The sequence below is a fragment of the Physella acuta genome, unplaced genomic scaffold (assembly GCF_028476545.2).
Source record: "Physella acuta isolate Inbredline_101_S28 unplaced genomic scaffold, ASM2847654v3 ptg001769l, whole genome shotgun sequence".
Lineage (NCBI taxonomy): Eukaryota > Metazoa > Mollusca > Gastropoda > Physidae > Physella > Physella acuta.
In genome coordinates, this window is record NW_026733279.1 from 96293 (window position 1) to 112711 (window position 16419).

Below are 16419 nucleotides of genomic sequence, written 5' to 3' on the forward strand. Positions count from 1 at the left end.
AAGAAGAAACAGAAATTTTCGAAAAATAAATAAGTTTTTAATAACAATCCTCTATAAATGCACTAAAAAGAAATAAAATTATTTTCTATAAATATAAAATAATATAACGAACCACTATTAAAATAACTATGTAGAGGGGGTGGAAGCAGGCGTTGTAACTGAAAAAGCAATATAAACAGAAAGTGATATTTCAACGCCAAGGGATTCGAACCTACCATTCCACACGGCACTCGCATTTTTCCGTGCACAAGTTGTGATAATGGTCTGTCTTGAAAGCTCTATTTTTGTAGAGCTGATTGGCAGAAGTGGTTACACGTCTGACTTGATGCAAGGAAGGCGAGGCGATTTGGTGCCGTGTGGAATGGTAGGTTCGAATCCATTTGGGTTCTGACTGCTTGTCTTTACTTGGACTATATTCTGTACATTTGTCTACCCTTGGCGTTGACATATCACTTTCTATTGCTATTTAAAATAAATTCAAAGGAAGCGTTTTGTCGCTTATAAAGATTTCGAAAAGGTATTCTCTACAATACTTTACATAGTTTTTGTTTCAATAGTCGTTAATTGCAAAGTTAAAGAACAATGAGATCAAACTGTAATAGCTTGAAAATGAAAATACAGAGAAATATTTAAAAATTGCAATATTCCTTAAATAAAATAAATCCGAATGTATTATCTAAATCATTGTCCGCCATCGATCATTTAATGAATCGTAAATTATTTATGTATAAAGTGTCTAATCCAAAAAGTCATGTATCATTAACTCGTCTAATGCAGTACTAGCGATACTCTCGTCAAATAATCCAGTCACTAATCTTTCAGTCACATAATCCACCCCACTAATCCCAGTTATCTGAAACCAACGCCAAAATCTTTTAGCCGTCCAAATACATTGTTATTATCACTTTTAAGTATTATTTATTCATAACAATTAACGAAATGGATTTGTATTTTAAAAACGAATTTCTAATTCGTTAATGGAATAAAGAATTGTTTGTGAAATTAATTTTTTTTCGCACGTTAAGTATTTTTCAAAATAAAATTTTAAAAGTCCTTGGTATTTATTTTACACTGCATGTGATATTTTTCTTTTCATATTTATTTTTTTCATCAAAAATTTATTTCATGAGATGAAATTTCATATGACAAGATTTGCTTGACTTCTGCTCAGTACAAGTTTGAGACAGACTGTCTGGTTCAATTTGCCTCGAGGCTATTTGTACCATTTAGCCCGAGACTAGAGGGAAAATAGCCTCGCAAAAAACAGCAAAAGTTAATGGAGTCGGATAATTTTTTGTATAATACAGTGTTATTTAACTGGCAAGCTATAAATACACCAGTCGCAATGTGAAATGTTCGTCCAATTCTCAGGGGTGTTATCTGGTGTGGGCTTCGGTAATTATCTCTTTTGGTTTAAGTTGAGCTTGCAAAGGTAGCGAACTATGGGACTTCCATTAGGTATTTTCGTCAATCATAGTTTGTCTTGAATAACAAAAAATATATTTGTATCATGTACATTTTCTTTTGAAACATGGGATCATTTTTTTTGCTTTTGAAAATATTTTTGGAAAAACTAATCAGACCGCAAAGTATTAATGCATTCTTTTCCGGTAAATGTTTTCTATAGTAAGCTTTCAACACGACATTTGCATTCGACGTTTAAAAAAAACGGCTGACTAATATATCTATGTACAGTTCAAAAATGTGAAATATTATCTAACGTGTCCATTATTTAAAAGAAAAACTCTTTTCAATTTTTCGTTGAAATTTGTTTGCAAACATTTCTTTAAAAATCTTTAAAAACACAAAACAAAAACAAAAAAAAACTGGTTTTTACTTTTTTTTTCAATTTTGAAGGAAAACGGTTTCGTCAAAAGATTCCAAAGCGAATTATTAAGTCAAGAATTAATTTGATCCAGAAAAAAAAAAAAAACATTGCACGGCAACAACTTGTTTCTTAATCTCGTCGTCGCCTTCGGCATGGGATTTTAAACGAGAGTTGAAATTAGACTTAACCAAATCATAGACAAAACAAAATATTGCTCTTTTCACACAGCTATAGATGGTTTAACATAGCTCTTTTCACACAGATATTGATGGTTTAACATTGCATTTTTACACAGCTATTGATGGTTTAACATTGCTCTTTTCACACAGCTATTGGTGGTTTAACATTGCTCGTTTCACACAGCTATTGGTGGTTTAACTTTGTCACGTTTAAGATGAAAAAGATGATTAGAAAATACAACAGTAGGTGCGGACTTTAAAATAGACTGTGGTTGGTGAGATACGAATGTCTCTATATATTGGCAGATAGCTTTAAATCTATTTATACTATGCTAAAATGGTTAATTCTTATACACTATTAAAGGACAGCAACCAAAGTTACATTTTCCTTTCGACCAATATTTTTGTGGGGACTTTAAACAGACAATGAACGCTTTTTTTTTACATCATACTGTGAGACTTTTGATACCCGTTAATTAGAGCCGCATTGAATCATACGCTAACCTGGCTCTTGATTTTTTTTTTTCTTACAAAATATAAATACAACATCTCTTGTTGAAAATTTTATTATCCTTGTTCGCCAGAACAGGTCGCCATAAGTGAGCGCCATTACTGTTCGCCACCAGTTATCACGGTAAACTACTGCCGGTGCACATAAAGACTCCAATTATCCCCCTTTCACACTGAATTGAGCATTGCAGTGATTTCAACTAGGTTTGTGATTGCCGTCTCACAGTGGAGTTTCTAACCCGGGTTTTCTTTTGATGTCTTGAAGTTTTAGGAAGTTAATTAAATGGATATAACGATATGGACTATCATAATGACGTGGACTAACCTTAATGGCATAGACTAGCTCTAATGACATGACTAGTTCTAATGACATGGACTAACTATAATGGCATGGGCTAGCCCTAACGATATAGTTCTACTGGCTAATGGCATGGTTCTACTGGCATGGTTCTACTGGCATGGTTCTACTGGCATGGTTCTACTGGCATGGTTCTACTGGCATGGTTCTACTGTCTTTGTTCTACTGGCATGGTTCTACTGGCATGGTTCTACTGTCTTTGTTCTACTGGCATGGTTCTACTGGCATGGTTCTACTGTCTTTGTTCTACTGGCATGGTTCTACTGGCATGGTTCTACTGGCATGGTTCTACTGGCATGGTTCTACTGTCATGGTTCTACTGGCATGGTTCTACTGGCATGGTTCTACTGGCATGGTTCTACTGGCATGGTTCTACTGTCTACTGGCATGGTTCTACTGGCATGGTTCTACTGTCTTTGTTCTACTGGCATGGTTCTACTGGCATGGTTCTACTGGCATGGTTCTACTGGCTACTGGCATGGTTCTACTGGCATGGTTCTACTGGCATGGTTCTACTGTCATGGTTCTACTGGCATGGTTCTACTAGCATGGTTCTACTGGCATGGTTCTACTGTCTACTGGCATGGTTCTACTGGCATGGTTCTACTGTCTTTGTTCTACTGGCATGGTTCTACTGGCATGGTTCTACTGGCATGGTTCTACTGGCTACTGGCATGGTTCTACTGGCATGGTTCTACTGGCATGGTTCTACTGGCATGGTTCTACTGTCTTTGTTCTACTGGCATGGTTCTACTGGCATGGTTCTACTGGCATGGTTCTACTGGCATGGTTCTACTGGCATGGTTCTACTGGCATGGTTCTACTGGCATGGTTCTACTGGCATGGTTCTACTGGCATGGTTCTACTGTCTACTGGCATGGTTCTACTGGCATGGTTCTACTGGCATGGTTCTACTGGCATGGTTCTACTGGCATGGTTCTACTGTCTTTGTTCTACTGGCATGGTTCTACTGGCATGGTTCTACTGGCTACTGGCATGGTTCTACTGGCATGGTTCTACTGGCATGGTTCTACTGGCATGGTTCTACTGGCATGGTTCTACTGTCTTTGTTCTACTGGCATGGTTCTACTGGCATGGTTCTACTGGCTACTGGCATGGTTCTACTGGCATGGTTCTACTGGCATGGTTCTACTGGCATGGTTCTACTGGCATGGTTCTACTGTCTTTGTTCTACTGGCATGGTTCTACTGGCATGGTTCTTCTGTCTACTGGCATGGTTCTACTGGCATGGTTCTACTGGCATGGTTCTACTGGCATGGTTCTACTGGCATGGTTCTACTGTCTTTGTTCTACTGGCATGGTTCTACTGGCATGGTTCTACTGGCATGGTTCTACTGGCATGGTTCTACTGTCTTTGTTCTACTGGCATGGTTCTACTGTCTTTGTTCTACTGGCATGGTTCTACTGGCATGGTTCTACTGGCATGGTTCTACTGGCTACTGGCATGGTTCAACTGGCATGGTTCTACTGTCTACTGGCATGGTTCTACTGTCTACTGGCATGGTTCTACTGGCATGGTTCTACTGGCATGGTTCTACTGGCTACTGGCATGGTTCTACTGGCATGGTTCTACTGTCTTTGTTCTACTGGCATGGTTCTACTGGCATGGTTTTACTGGCATGGTTCTACTGGCTACTGGCATGGTTCTACTGGCATGGTTCTACTGGCATGGTTCTACTGGCATGGTTCTACTGTCTACTGGCATGGTTCTACTGGCATGGTTCTACTGGCATGGTTCTACTGGCATGGTTCTACTGTCTACTGGCATGGTTCTACTGGCATGGTTCTACTGTCTTTGTTCTACTGGCATGGTTCTACTGGCATGGTTCTACTGGCATGGTTCTACTGGCTACTGGCATGGTTCTACTGGCATGGTTCTACTGTCTACTGGCATGGTTCTACTGGCTACTGGCATGGTTCTACTGGCTACTGGCATGGTTCTACTGGCATGGTTCTACTGTCTACTGGCATGGTTCTACTGGCATGGTTCTACTGTCTTTGTTCTACTGGCATGGTTCTACTGGCTACTGGCATGGTTCTACTGGCATGGTTCTACTGGCTACTGGCATGGTTCTACTGGCATGGTTCTACTGTCTTTGTTCTACTGGCATGGTTCTACTGGCATGGTTCTACTGGCATGGTACTACTGGCATGGTTCTACTGGCATGGTTCTACTGGCATGGTTCTACTGGCATGGTTCTACTGGCATGGTTCTACTGGCTACTGGCATGGTTCTACTGGCATGGTTCTACTGTCTACTGGCATGGTTCTACTGGCATGGTTCTACTGTCTTTGTTCTACTGGCATGGTTCTACTGGCATGGTTCTACTGGCATGGTTCTACTGTCTACTGGCATGGTTCTACTGGCATGGTTCTACTGGCATGGTTCTACTGGCTACTGGCATGGTTCTACTGGCATGGTTCTACTGTCTACTGGCATGGTTCTACTGGCATGGTTCTACTGTCTTTGTTCTACTGGCATGGTTCTACTGGCATGGTTCTACTGTCTTTGTTCTACTGGCATGGTTCTACTGGCATGGTTCTACTGTCTTTGTTCTACTGGCATGGTTCTACTGGCATGGTTCTACTGTCTTTGTTCTACTGGCATGGTTCTACTGGCATGGTTCTACTGTCTTTGTTCTACTGGCATGGTTCTACTGGCATGGTTCTACTGTCTACTGGCATGGTTCTACTGTCTTTGTTCTACTGGCATGGTTATACTGGCATGGTTCTACTGGCATGGTTATACTGGCATGGTTCTACTGGCATGGTTCTACTGGCATGGTTCTACTGGCATGGTTCTACTGGCATGGTTCTACTGTCTTTGTTCTACTGGCATGGTTCTACTGGCATGGTTCTACTGTCTTTGTTCTACTGGCATGGTTCTACTGGCATGGTTCTACTGTCTTTGTTCTACTGGCATGGTTCTACTGGCATGGTTCTACTGGCATGGTTCTACTGTCATGGTTCTACTGGCATGGTTCTACTGGCATGGTTCTACTGGCATGGTTCTACTGGCATGGTTCTACTGGCATGGTTCTACTGTCTACTGGCATGGTTCTACTGGCATGGTTATACTGGCATGGTTCTACTGGCATGGTTATACTGGCATGGTTCTACTGGCATGGTTCTACTGGCATGGTTCTACTGTCTACTGGCATGGTTCTACTGGCATGGTTCTACTGGCATGGTTCTACTGGCATGGTTATACTGGCATGGTTCTACTGGCATGGTTCTACTGGCATGGTTCTACTGGCATGGTTCTACTGGCATGGTTCTACTGCGGTTAAAATAAAGAACTGATCTATAAAAGAGTGCAATAGAACCGCCCTTGTTGATCGATACTCCCAACTTGTATCTTTTGAGGACGCGCATCGAATTTTAATCCCAGCTCACACAAAAAGCTCCCATTCAAACAAATTAATATCTTTGATTTTAATCATTTGCAAAAAAAATTTAATTTGAAAAGTTGTTAGGTTTTATTCCTGTTTGCTCCTTTTCTGTTTTTCTCTTCAAAAGATCGCCAGGGGAGGTAAACCCATAGAAGATAAATACGTGTTTTCTTCCATTTTTATTTTAAGTCGGTGAACATTGTTACCTTTCATTTACAGGCAGCCCAGAGCTTTGATATATAATTTTATTTTTTGCTAAAAGATAAGATTTAATTATAAAATAATAAAATTATAAACATTTCAAAGAAAACAATAAAGAAAACACAATAGAAGGTGTTTTAAATTAAAACAAACAACAACACACAAATAGGCGCTATAATTTATACAATCATTCATCAAATAAATTCTTGGATAAAATAGATTCGAATAATATTTTATTAAAGTTAATTGGGTGTTACATGTAAGAGTGAAGAATATTTTTTCTGAATTGAATTTGTTCCAACCCTATCATAAAGTCAAAGCAAAACCTAACGGACATTAAAATATAACTTAACATCAAACATCCACTTACTGCCCTTTAGTCCACTGCCCATTCAAGCACTGCCCATTCAAGCACTGCACATTCAAGCACTGCCAATTTAAGCACTGCCCATTCACCCACTGCCCATTCACCCACTGCCCATTTAAGCACTGCCAATTCAAGCACAGCCCACTCACTCACTGATAATTCATCCATTCACTGCCCATTCACCCACTGCCCATTAACGCACACACATTAATTCAAGCACATTAATGGTAGAGTTTCCCCAGGCAGTCGTAGTTAGCATGTTCAATTTTCCAGTTCATTTCTAAAAATGAACATTTCTGATCAGAGGTAAAATTCAGTTGATTACGCAGAGGAAGCTTTAAATGGACCAGAATATATATATATATATATATATATATATATATATATATATATATATATATATATATATATATATATATATATATATATATATATGATCTCAATTTTCTCAGGACAAATGATCTCACTGACAATTTGTGACAAAAATACCAGAACAAAAGATACCATTGACAAAATATCTCACACAATTAATATAGAAAATGTATATATTTTTCTAATGGTCCCCCCACTACCGTAAACTTTACTCCGCCCCCCCCCACCGAGAATATCAAGTCCCCCCACCCTCAGAAAAAAGTCTGACCACCTCCCTTGATGTAAACCATCCCCCATTCTAGTAATTCTTGGAAGCCTATGCCATTCAAAAGTAACGTTCAATAAACAGAAAATGTGTTTATAATGCTTTAGCTAATTTCGAATCCACGTAGAAATAAGCAAAACGAATACTCTCAATGTATAGTTACTAATTCAGATTTAACTAGTTTTTCAAATGAGTCCAAAGTTAAAATGTTAATATACGAGGCCCGCAGCTAAACAAGTTCTAAAATAGATCCATTATTTCATTAAATGAGATGACAATTTAATTGATACATTATATTTTCATAGTTGCCTTAAGAAATTAAAAAAAGTTAGTTTAAAAAAATTAATTATTAATATTTCACATAATTTTCCAATTAATACACAGTTAAGGCAAATTTTAGAGACGTAGCTAAGTTTGCTAATAATAAATTCCACTTCATTATTAAATAGACCAGTAATAATTTTAAAAGAATAATAAATGCATAGAAATACGGAAAACAATTAAAATAATACTTTTTTTAATAATAATATTTACTTTACTTTTTCTAATTAATGCAATATGTAAGTAAAACTAAACAATATGAGTAATAAATTATGAGCTAAAATAAATTAACTTTAATATTGTTTCAGCGAAGCGAATTTTTATTAATGCTTTTTGCTGTCTCAAAAAAATGTGATGATTTGCCATCATGAATTAATAATTATCTTTTAGCTGTTTTCCAATTAATTACGTTTTGGAGTGGAATAAAAAAGGAGTTACAAATTAAGCGCTAAAAATAACTTCATTTTTTTAAAGGCTTTTATTTAGCTAGCTCAGTATGTTTGTGTGTGTGTGTGTGTGCGTGTGTGTGTGTGTGTCGTTCCGCAAATCTCGGAATCTAAATTTAATACACTTCCCATTGTCCGATTAAGCTGAAATTTTTGTCAGATGACCAACGAAACTGATTTCGTCGACCATGAGGTAATTAGGGGCAGGTAACTCTACTGGTAGGATTTTTACGCAAACATTTTTAGTCTTGGAGTAAAAAATGACTTTAAAAAATAAGCTTGGGGCTTTCAATAAAGGGAATAGGGCTGGTAAGTAGGTCACCAACAAGTTCTATGGCTCATGAAGGTTTTATTGAGCCGTAGAGCTGGTTGGTGACCTACTCACCAGCCCTATTGATCATAGGTCTTATAGTGTTATTAAACGTACACTTATCAATGAAAGCGAATATATTTTCCAGAAGAGAGTGCCCAGGCTTTTATTTTTAGTCACACCAGTATAAGCTTTAGTAAGGTTACACCAAACTACATTTTATTGATACTTTTTAATGCATTTTTTCCATTGGTGCGTATGTGGGTGATTTGTGAATATAATATAACGCCCTTTCCACTTAAACTTATAATTTTTTTTCATAAGATTTATTAATATTTGTGTCGATGAGATAGTTATAATTTTAAAAATAGTTTTATTTAATCATTGTGTCATATGGAATGGCGGGGCCGAGAGGTAGGGCACCATTCCAATACTTTTTTTTTTAATCAGATAATTTCAATAACTTCACTCTGCAAAATATGCTTAAAAATACTTGCATGCAGACATTTCCGTATGTGTATCTATATATGTATAATTCTCTACGTCGCCCAACCATGCGGGACACCACACACGCACACCGTCTCCCTAACACTCCTCCCGCCCCTCCCTCGCTCTCCAGGCGTGCGCAACAGTGTGTGTACCCACCTACCCCACTTGGACAACTGTGTCTTTCAGGAAGTCTTCACCCGTCACTAAATAGCGGAGTATGCTACGCCGCGGGTCGGCTCATGTTAATTTAATGTGGATAAGACTTTCCATATAAAGCACCGACTTCCAAGAAGTCAGAAATACCGCCGATAATAGTTTTGTATGTTTAAAATTTCAGCACTTAGCGTATACAAAAAGGCGCAATGTTTTCTAAAGACGGACCACTTGTTTGGTTCTGTCGTATTTAGGCTAAAGTCCAAACCTTTTAATTGATTTTAACATTAATGAAAAACCTGCTTCGTAGCGATTTAATGGGAAAAAAAAGTAATTTTTAGATAGAAATTTCAAAAGGAAAATTTTGCAAATTTAAAATGTCACGTTGCTGGGTTCTATAAACAAATATTGGGCCGGTTAAAGTTGTTGGGTTCTGTGAATGAATGTTGGATTTAATGGCTGGATGATTTTATCTCTGCTAATTACAGCCAATGCTGAAAAAGGTTCATTTATTTTGTATGCATTTCTTCCATTATATGTGTGAGTGTTTGTGGTTTCGTGTGAGTGAGAGTGTGAGTGTGAGTGTTTGTGGTGTGTGTGCAGTGCGTGTGTATTTGTATGTGTCCTGTTTTGCATGCCAAGGTGAGATTAGTTCGTTAAAAAAATCGATTACAACATAATTAACTGAATATGGTGTATAGCTTATATCGTCATTTACATGTAGCTGGTTATTGAACTATAAAAGTAGCTGGTACATGTAATATTATTGTAGCTACTCATTATCTTTTCACTTTCATACCCAAGATATATGCAGTGTTTCTTTCAGATTTTTTTTCTCCGGGGGGGGGGGGGCACTTGAAATTTTCGGGAGGGGGGAGGGGAATAAAATTTCCGGGGTGGGGGGCGGACTCTGTTAAAAGTATATATTTTCTATATAAATTCCATTTCGTTCGGGGGCCGGTAGACTTTCTTCGGGGGGGGGGGGGGGGGGGGGTGGCGGTTGGTCGATGAAGTAGAGTTCATCTGTTTCAAGGAAGTCGGCAACCAGAGGAATAGTGTTGTTAGCACTATGTCCAACCACAGTTTCCCTAACGTTAGTCGGGTACCCAATAGGGCTTGGTGGACTCGAGCCTTATATCTAAGTTTACGACTTTTATGCTAGTAGTCGTAAGCTCTATCACACAACCACGCCGCGCCATAAAAATATTGTATAGACTACAGCAGCATTTACATGTGGATGGCCACTGCTATATATCACGATAGAGTTGGTAAATGATATATTACACTATCTAGTCATTGATATATCACATATAGCAATCATTTTATAACAGTTTTATAACAGTTATTTTGTTTACATAATGGTTACTGCAATCAATGCTAGGTATCGCTAGGTATCGCTGACACATCTTTATTTAACCAAACAAGTGCACAAACGTGTACATAAAACATGCCCAATATACAGAATCATAAAAAGAGACATACACATAAACACAGTGGCGTCGCTAGGTCGAGTGTCACCCAACGCCGCACCTCATGTTGTCACCCCCCCCCCCAATGAATAAAAATGATACATATATATATATATATATATATATATATATATATATATATATATATATATATATATATATATATATATATATATATATATATATATATATATTTAGATATATATAATCTTAAGAACTTCATAGGCCTATATGTAGTTGCAATTGGTATTACTATCTCTGAATTTGCCTAATGGCGTCAATTTGTGCGCACATTATGTTAATTCACCTATTAATTCGTGTGGAAAAGGCATTATCTTAATCTCAAATAATTAGATTTTGATGCCACCCCCTCCCCGATCGTTGACTGACTTATTAGTTATTAAAAATACTCAACACAACTTTTTCTTCTGTACATTTTGAGTTGTCGTCACTCCCACCCCCTCCCCCGGGTTGATAGTTTCAAAGAGTGCACAGTTAATAGTAAAGATGTTTATCTATAGTCAATTATCAATACGGGTGGTTTAAATCTAATTATCATTAATTGAACTGTCAAAAAACGTATTTCCTCCATGTAATTTGCAATGTTTCACCACGGTGTCACCCCCACTAAATGGTGTCACCCAGTGCGCCCCCGCCCCCCGGCTTTGCGACTCCTCCGCACACACACACATTATATATATATATATATATATATATATATATATATATATATATATATATATATATATATATATAATCAGACAATCACCTAGAAACGATTATTAAAAAGTCGAACTGAAATTTAAACTAACAACCATATTTTATTAGAACATTTTCATAACAAACTATCGCCAAGAATACAAAACTAACCTGATTGGTAGCACCTCCACTTGTGACTGACAGGTGACTGGTTAGATTCCAGTTAAGGCAATGTTTTGTTTGTGTTGGTCTCAACGTGAGCTCGAGACTGGGTTGAACGGTCGCAAATCCACTGGGGAGCTAAATGTGGTTCTGGTGGAGAGGGGCGGGATCGATTGGATGGGTTTAGCGTGATCTGGTGTGGTACACGGGAGTGTGGGGGTGTGGTGGTGTGGTGGTGTGGTGGCGTGGTGGTGTGGTGGTGTGGTGGGGTGGTGGTGTGGTGGTGTGGTACACGGGAGTGTGAGTGGTGTCGTGGTGTCGTGGTGTGGTTGCGTGGTGGTGCGGAGGTGTGGATGTGTGGGAGTGGTGGTGTGGTGGGGTGGATATGTGGGAGTCATGTGGTGGTGTGGTGGGGCGGTGGTGTGATGGTGTGGTTGTGTGGATGTGTGGGAGTGGTGTGCTGAGGTGTGCTGTTGTTGTTGGTGGGCATGAGTGTGAGTGGTATAGTGTGGTTGTGTGCACGAGAGTTTGAGTGGCGTGATGTGGTTGAGTGGATTTGTATGTGGGTGTTGTGGTGGTGGGGTGGTGCGACTGTCTGGTGTAGTGTGGTGGCAAGGTGCTGTGTTTGTGTGGACGTGTGTGTGTGTGTAAGTGGTTTTGTGGTGTGGTGTGGACGTTGACGTGGTGGTGAAGTTGTGTGGACGTGTGTGTGAGTGGTTTTGTGGTGTGGTGTAGACATAGTGGTTAAGTTGTGTGGACGTGTGTATGAAAGATGGACTATAGTGAGACTGGTGTGATGGTGTAAAGGTGTGGCCTGAGTGTGAGAGTGGTGTGGTGGTGTGGACAAGTGTTATGGTGTGATGATGTGGACATGCGTATAAGTTATTTAATATTTTGTTTTTCTGAAAATACGCTAGTCGCATTAATATTACATTTATTTTGTTTATTCGATTAAAATTGCTACTCTTGTTAAAAAAATATCTTAAGAAAGGAGATTAAAAACAATTTACATTTTAAATATGAATTCTTAGTGAGGTTAAAATAAGAAGTAAAAAAAAATGAATGCAGTTTATCGAAGGTCATAATAAAAACAACAGTGTTATTGCATTTTATTTTCATTTTGTAAAACAAATTATCGTATTTATGAATCAAGGAAGGCTACTCAGTAAGTTTTTTGAAACTCTCATTTTTATTGTTATGTCCCTTTAATTAATGGCAAAGATTTAGTTCCCGTTTAATAATAAAGTTTTTCAACAATAATAAATGGATCAAAAACTTAAATTTCAAAGATAAGCGCTTAACTGATAACGACGCAAGAATTTCTTATGTTCAATCTCATCAGACATTAAATTCTTCATTTAAGTTAATTTTGAAAGAAAGAAAAAACGAGGTAATTTATTGATAACGATCACGTGATCCGTCAGGTGAGCGATGTTTACAAGTTTTGTTACTACATGTAAGAACCAAAACAGGCAGTCATAAGGTACAGATAACACAGAGACAGTCTCGAGTTCGGTTCGAGTGGTCGAGTCTGCAGGACGTCACTGAGTCCACCCAGCTATGATGGTTTCCTGACTCACATCAGGGAAAACAAAGGCGACTGGACACAGTGCTGATCACCACGGGGTGAACTCGGGAATTTTGGAGTCAGCAACCATACGCTCTCACATCCCACCACGCCGCTCCTACTAAAGATAAAAGCTGTGGATGGTGAAACGAAAAATGTGTACGTTGATTTTATTCTTTAGATTGAAAAAAAAATCTTGTTTTTTTTCTTAAGGATTTTAATCAAGTCATTAGCAAACGTCAGAAAGTAAATGAGCATTCAACAGACACAGACAGGGACTTAACAAACTCTCCAGTGCTCATCTGTGACTATCCAGCGCCATTGTCATTAGGGTGGCTGTGTTGCTGTTTGACTCAATGGCGTAGTCAGGAAATGTTCGGAAGAGGGGGGGGGTGGTGGTGGGGGGGGGGGGGCATTCTTGTGAGATTCTAAATGATGGTTGAAAAAAAAAACAATTGCGATACAGCTCAATATCCCCCCCCCCCGACACACTATTACCCCCACACATACTCTCACACATACAGACACACACACACACACTCTGGTCGTACTTTTATTAGCCTAAAAGGTAAACTTTTTCAGACGCCGTCGTATTTACGTCGCTGCAATACAATGCATGTAGACACCAATTACGGTAATTAACGTGCCGCACAATCGGGGTCATCCACACATTTTTGTGGATGTCTGAAATTTTTGTGGATATCACCAATGGATGAAACCAAATTAAAAAAAAAACATGCATGTCTAGAACCTAGTCGCGTCTTTAGCTGTCGATTGATGGGTTGACATTACTTGTTTACACATTTTATACTTGTTCAGTTGTTTTCTTTTATATATGTTCAAATATTTCTCAACAATTCGATACAACTTTTTTATTTACTTTAAGGAAAAAGTTGTTGTGAGTCTGGTGGCTTTTACTGGTGACTGACCAAGCCACTTGGCATTATAAATATTTATTTGACGATGTGAAAATAAACGAATTTGACTGTAAAAATCATTAAAAAAAATAACGTAAAATATTTTTTTCGAACCTTACTGTGCATGGGGTAGGTGAAGTGGAGTTCATCTGTTTCAATGCGCCTATTTTCTTAAACTCGAATATTTTTAATTTTACAATAATGTTGCTTCATATGATCTATTTCTATTTTTTCCTTTTCAATTTGTCACTCCTTCGGTGGGCCCCCTCGCTGCTAACTTCCCCCCCCCCCCTTACAACTCACCTGAATAAAATAATCCCCAATGTAATATTTAATCAGTCTTTCTAATTTTAATCTTAAAGCTCACCTCAATCGGGTTGTTTTTAATCACATCCCCCCCCCCACTTTCTTCTTCTTCACTAATTATCTCATTAAGAAATCTTAAAGTACACATGACACGTTGGGTTAATGACGTCATTTTACACCAATTGCCCCGTGTCCAGCAAATCAACCATTTGATGAAAAAAAATTATTGGAAGATGAAAAAAAAAGTAGATCATACCCCACCACCTCACAAATTGAAGAAAAAAAAAGTAGATGATACCCCCACCTACTCACAATGTTAAGATGAAAAAAAAAGTTGATCATACCCCAACCTACTCACAAATTGAAGAAAAAAAGTAGATCTTACCCCCACCTACTCACAATTTTAAGATTTTAAAAAAGTAGATCTCCCCCCCCCCCACCTACTCACAAATTGAAGAAAAAAGTAGATCATACATGATACCCAACCACCTCACAAACGTAAACATGTTTTCTTTATTTTTTAAATTGGAATGTACTCTTGATAGAATCTCAAATAATTATATATTAGAATTATCTCCCTTTATTTTTAAAATAAAAAAATCCCACTAAGCTATCAAATCATCAGACCTGCCTTATTGCTATTACAAATAACATAAATAAATTTTAATAATTATGCCTATTAGTGTATAATAGTTGCATGCATTTAGTTAATATATTTTTACAGTTTATGAATATAATCTATTTTGTAAACATGACAATATAAACATTATAGTTTGTTAAAGTGTATGCCTATATATAGTTTAATCACCTTTGGTTGTTTTGATCTTTTTCATTCTGAAAGGTACTACATATCATCTGAAATCTTTTACTCGTGTGAGGACCAAAACAGTGAAAAAGGCTGCCAGAGTGATTATTGAAAAATATTACACAAGGCTCACTGCTGACTTTCACACCAACAAGAGAGTATGTGAAGAAATTGCCATTATACCAAGCAAAAAGCTCAGGAACAAGATTGCTGGGTTTGTTACACATTTGATGAAGAGGATCCAGAAAGGCCCAGTTCGCAACATCTCTATTAAACTTCAAGAAGAAGAAAGAGAGAGAAGAGATAACTATGTCCCTGAGGTATCAGCCCTGGAACTTGACATAATTGAGATTGATCCAGATACAAAGGAGATGTTGAAGGCTCTTGACTTTGCCAACCTCCCTCATCTGCAAGTGACACAGCCAACTCCTACCTTTGCTGGTGGAGCACCACCTGCTGGTCTGAGAACTTAAATTATAGCTTTGTAATGAAGTAAATAAATGATCGAACTCTTAAAAAAAAAATCTGAAATTTTTTAGTAAAAAAATTAGAACTTTTTTTAAAATTCAAATTTGAATGGTCTGACTTCGAAAAATTCTCAAATGTATAAAATTTGTCACAATTAAAATCTGCCAGTTCCAGGCGTAGGTTACCATGTTATGCATCTCCTTGTGTATTTTCAGCAGGAAGGGTCTAAATGTTGAAATAATGCAGCCCTAGATTTCTTATTAAATTTTTTTGGGTCAAATTATTTGTTAAAAATGTTTGCATCATAAATATATATATATATATATATATATATATATATATATATATATATATATATATATATATATATATATATATATATATATATATATACACTATCGTGATGCAAAAAAGACACAAACACATGCATTACTTTATATATATATTCTGCCATATGGTTCAAGATAGCATTATTTAAATATTATCAATGTATTAAAATATTTATTTTATAATTGAAAAAAATGTTTTTAGTTGGATGTTGAAATAAAAGTGTAACAAGATGGTGTTATTGGGGTCAAGGTTGTGGTTTAAATGTGGCGAGAGTGGCCAGGATTTTCTGCAGTTTAATGTAGAAGGTGTGAAGTTTAGACTTTGTATCCATATTTTGTCAGGAGTGGGGTGAGTAGGATAGGGTTTAAGGGATAAGATATTGGATAGGGATATGATAGTGGATTGGATAGGGGATATGATAGGTAATATAGTGAGATATGGGATAAGGGATTTGGGATTGAGAAATGGTATAGGGATATACTAT

At 37.5% G+C, this 16419-nt stretch overlaps 1 protein-coding gene across 1 annotated transcript; it reads left to right on the forward strand.

Annotated features, from left to right (window-relative positions):
* Positions 1-8968: 8968 nt before the first annotated feature.
* On the forward strand, positions 8969-15654 carry LOC131930413 (small ribosomal subunit protein eS17-like). Its single transcript, XM_059286879.1, has 2 exons — positions 8969-8984; positions 15174-15654. Exons 1-2 carry the CDS (start codon positions 8969-8971, stop codon positions 15608-15610), a joined length of 453 nt encoding a protein of 150 aa, XP_059142862.1. The 3' UTR covers positions 15611-15654.
* Positions 15655-16419: the final 765 nt, after the last annotated feature.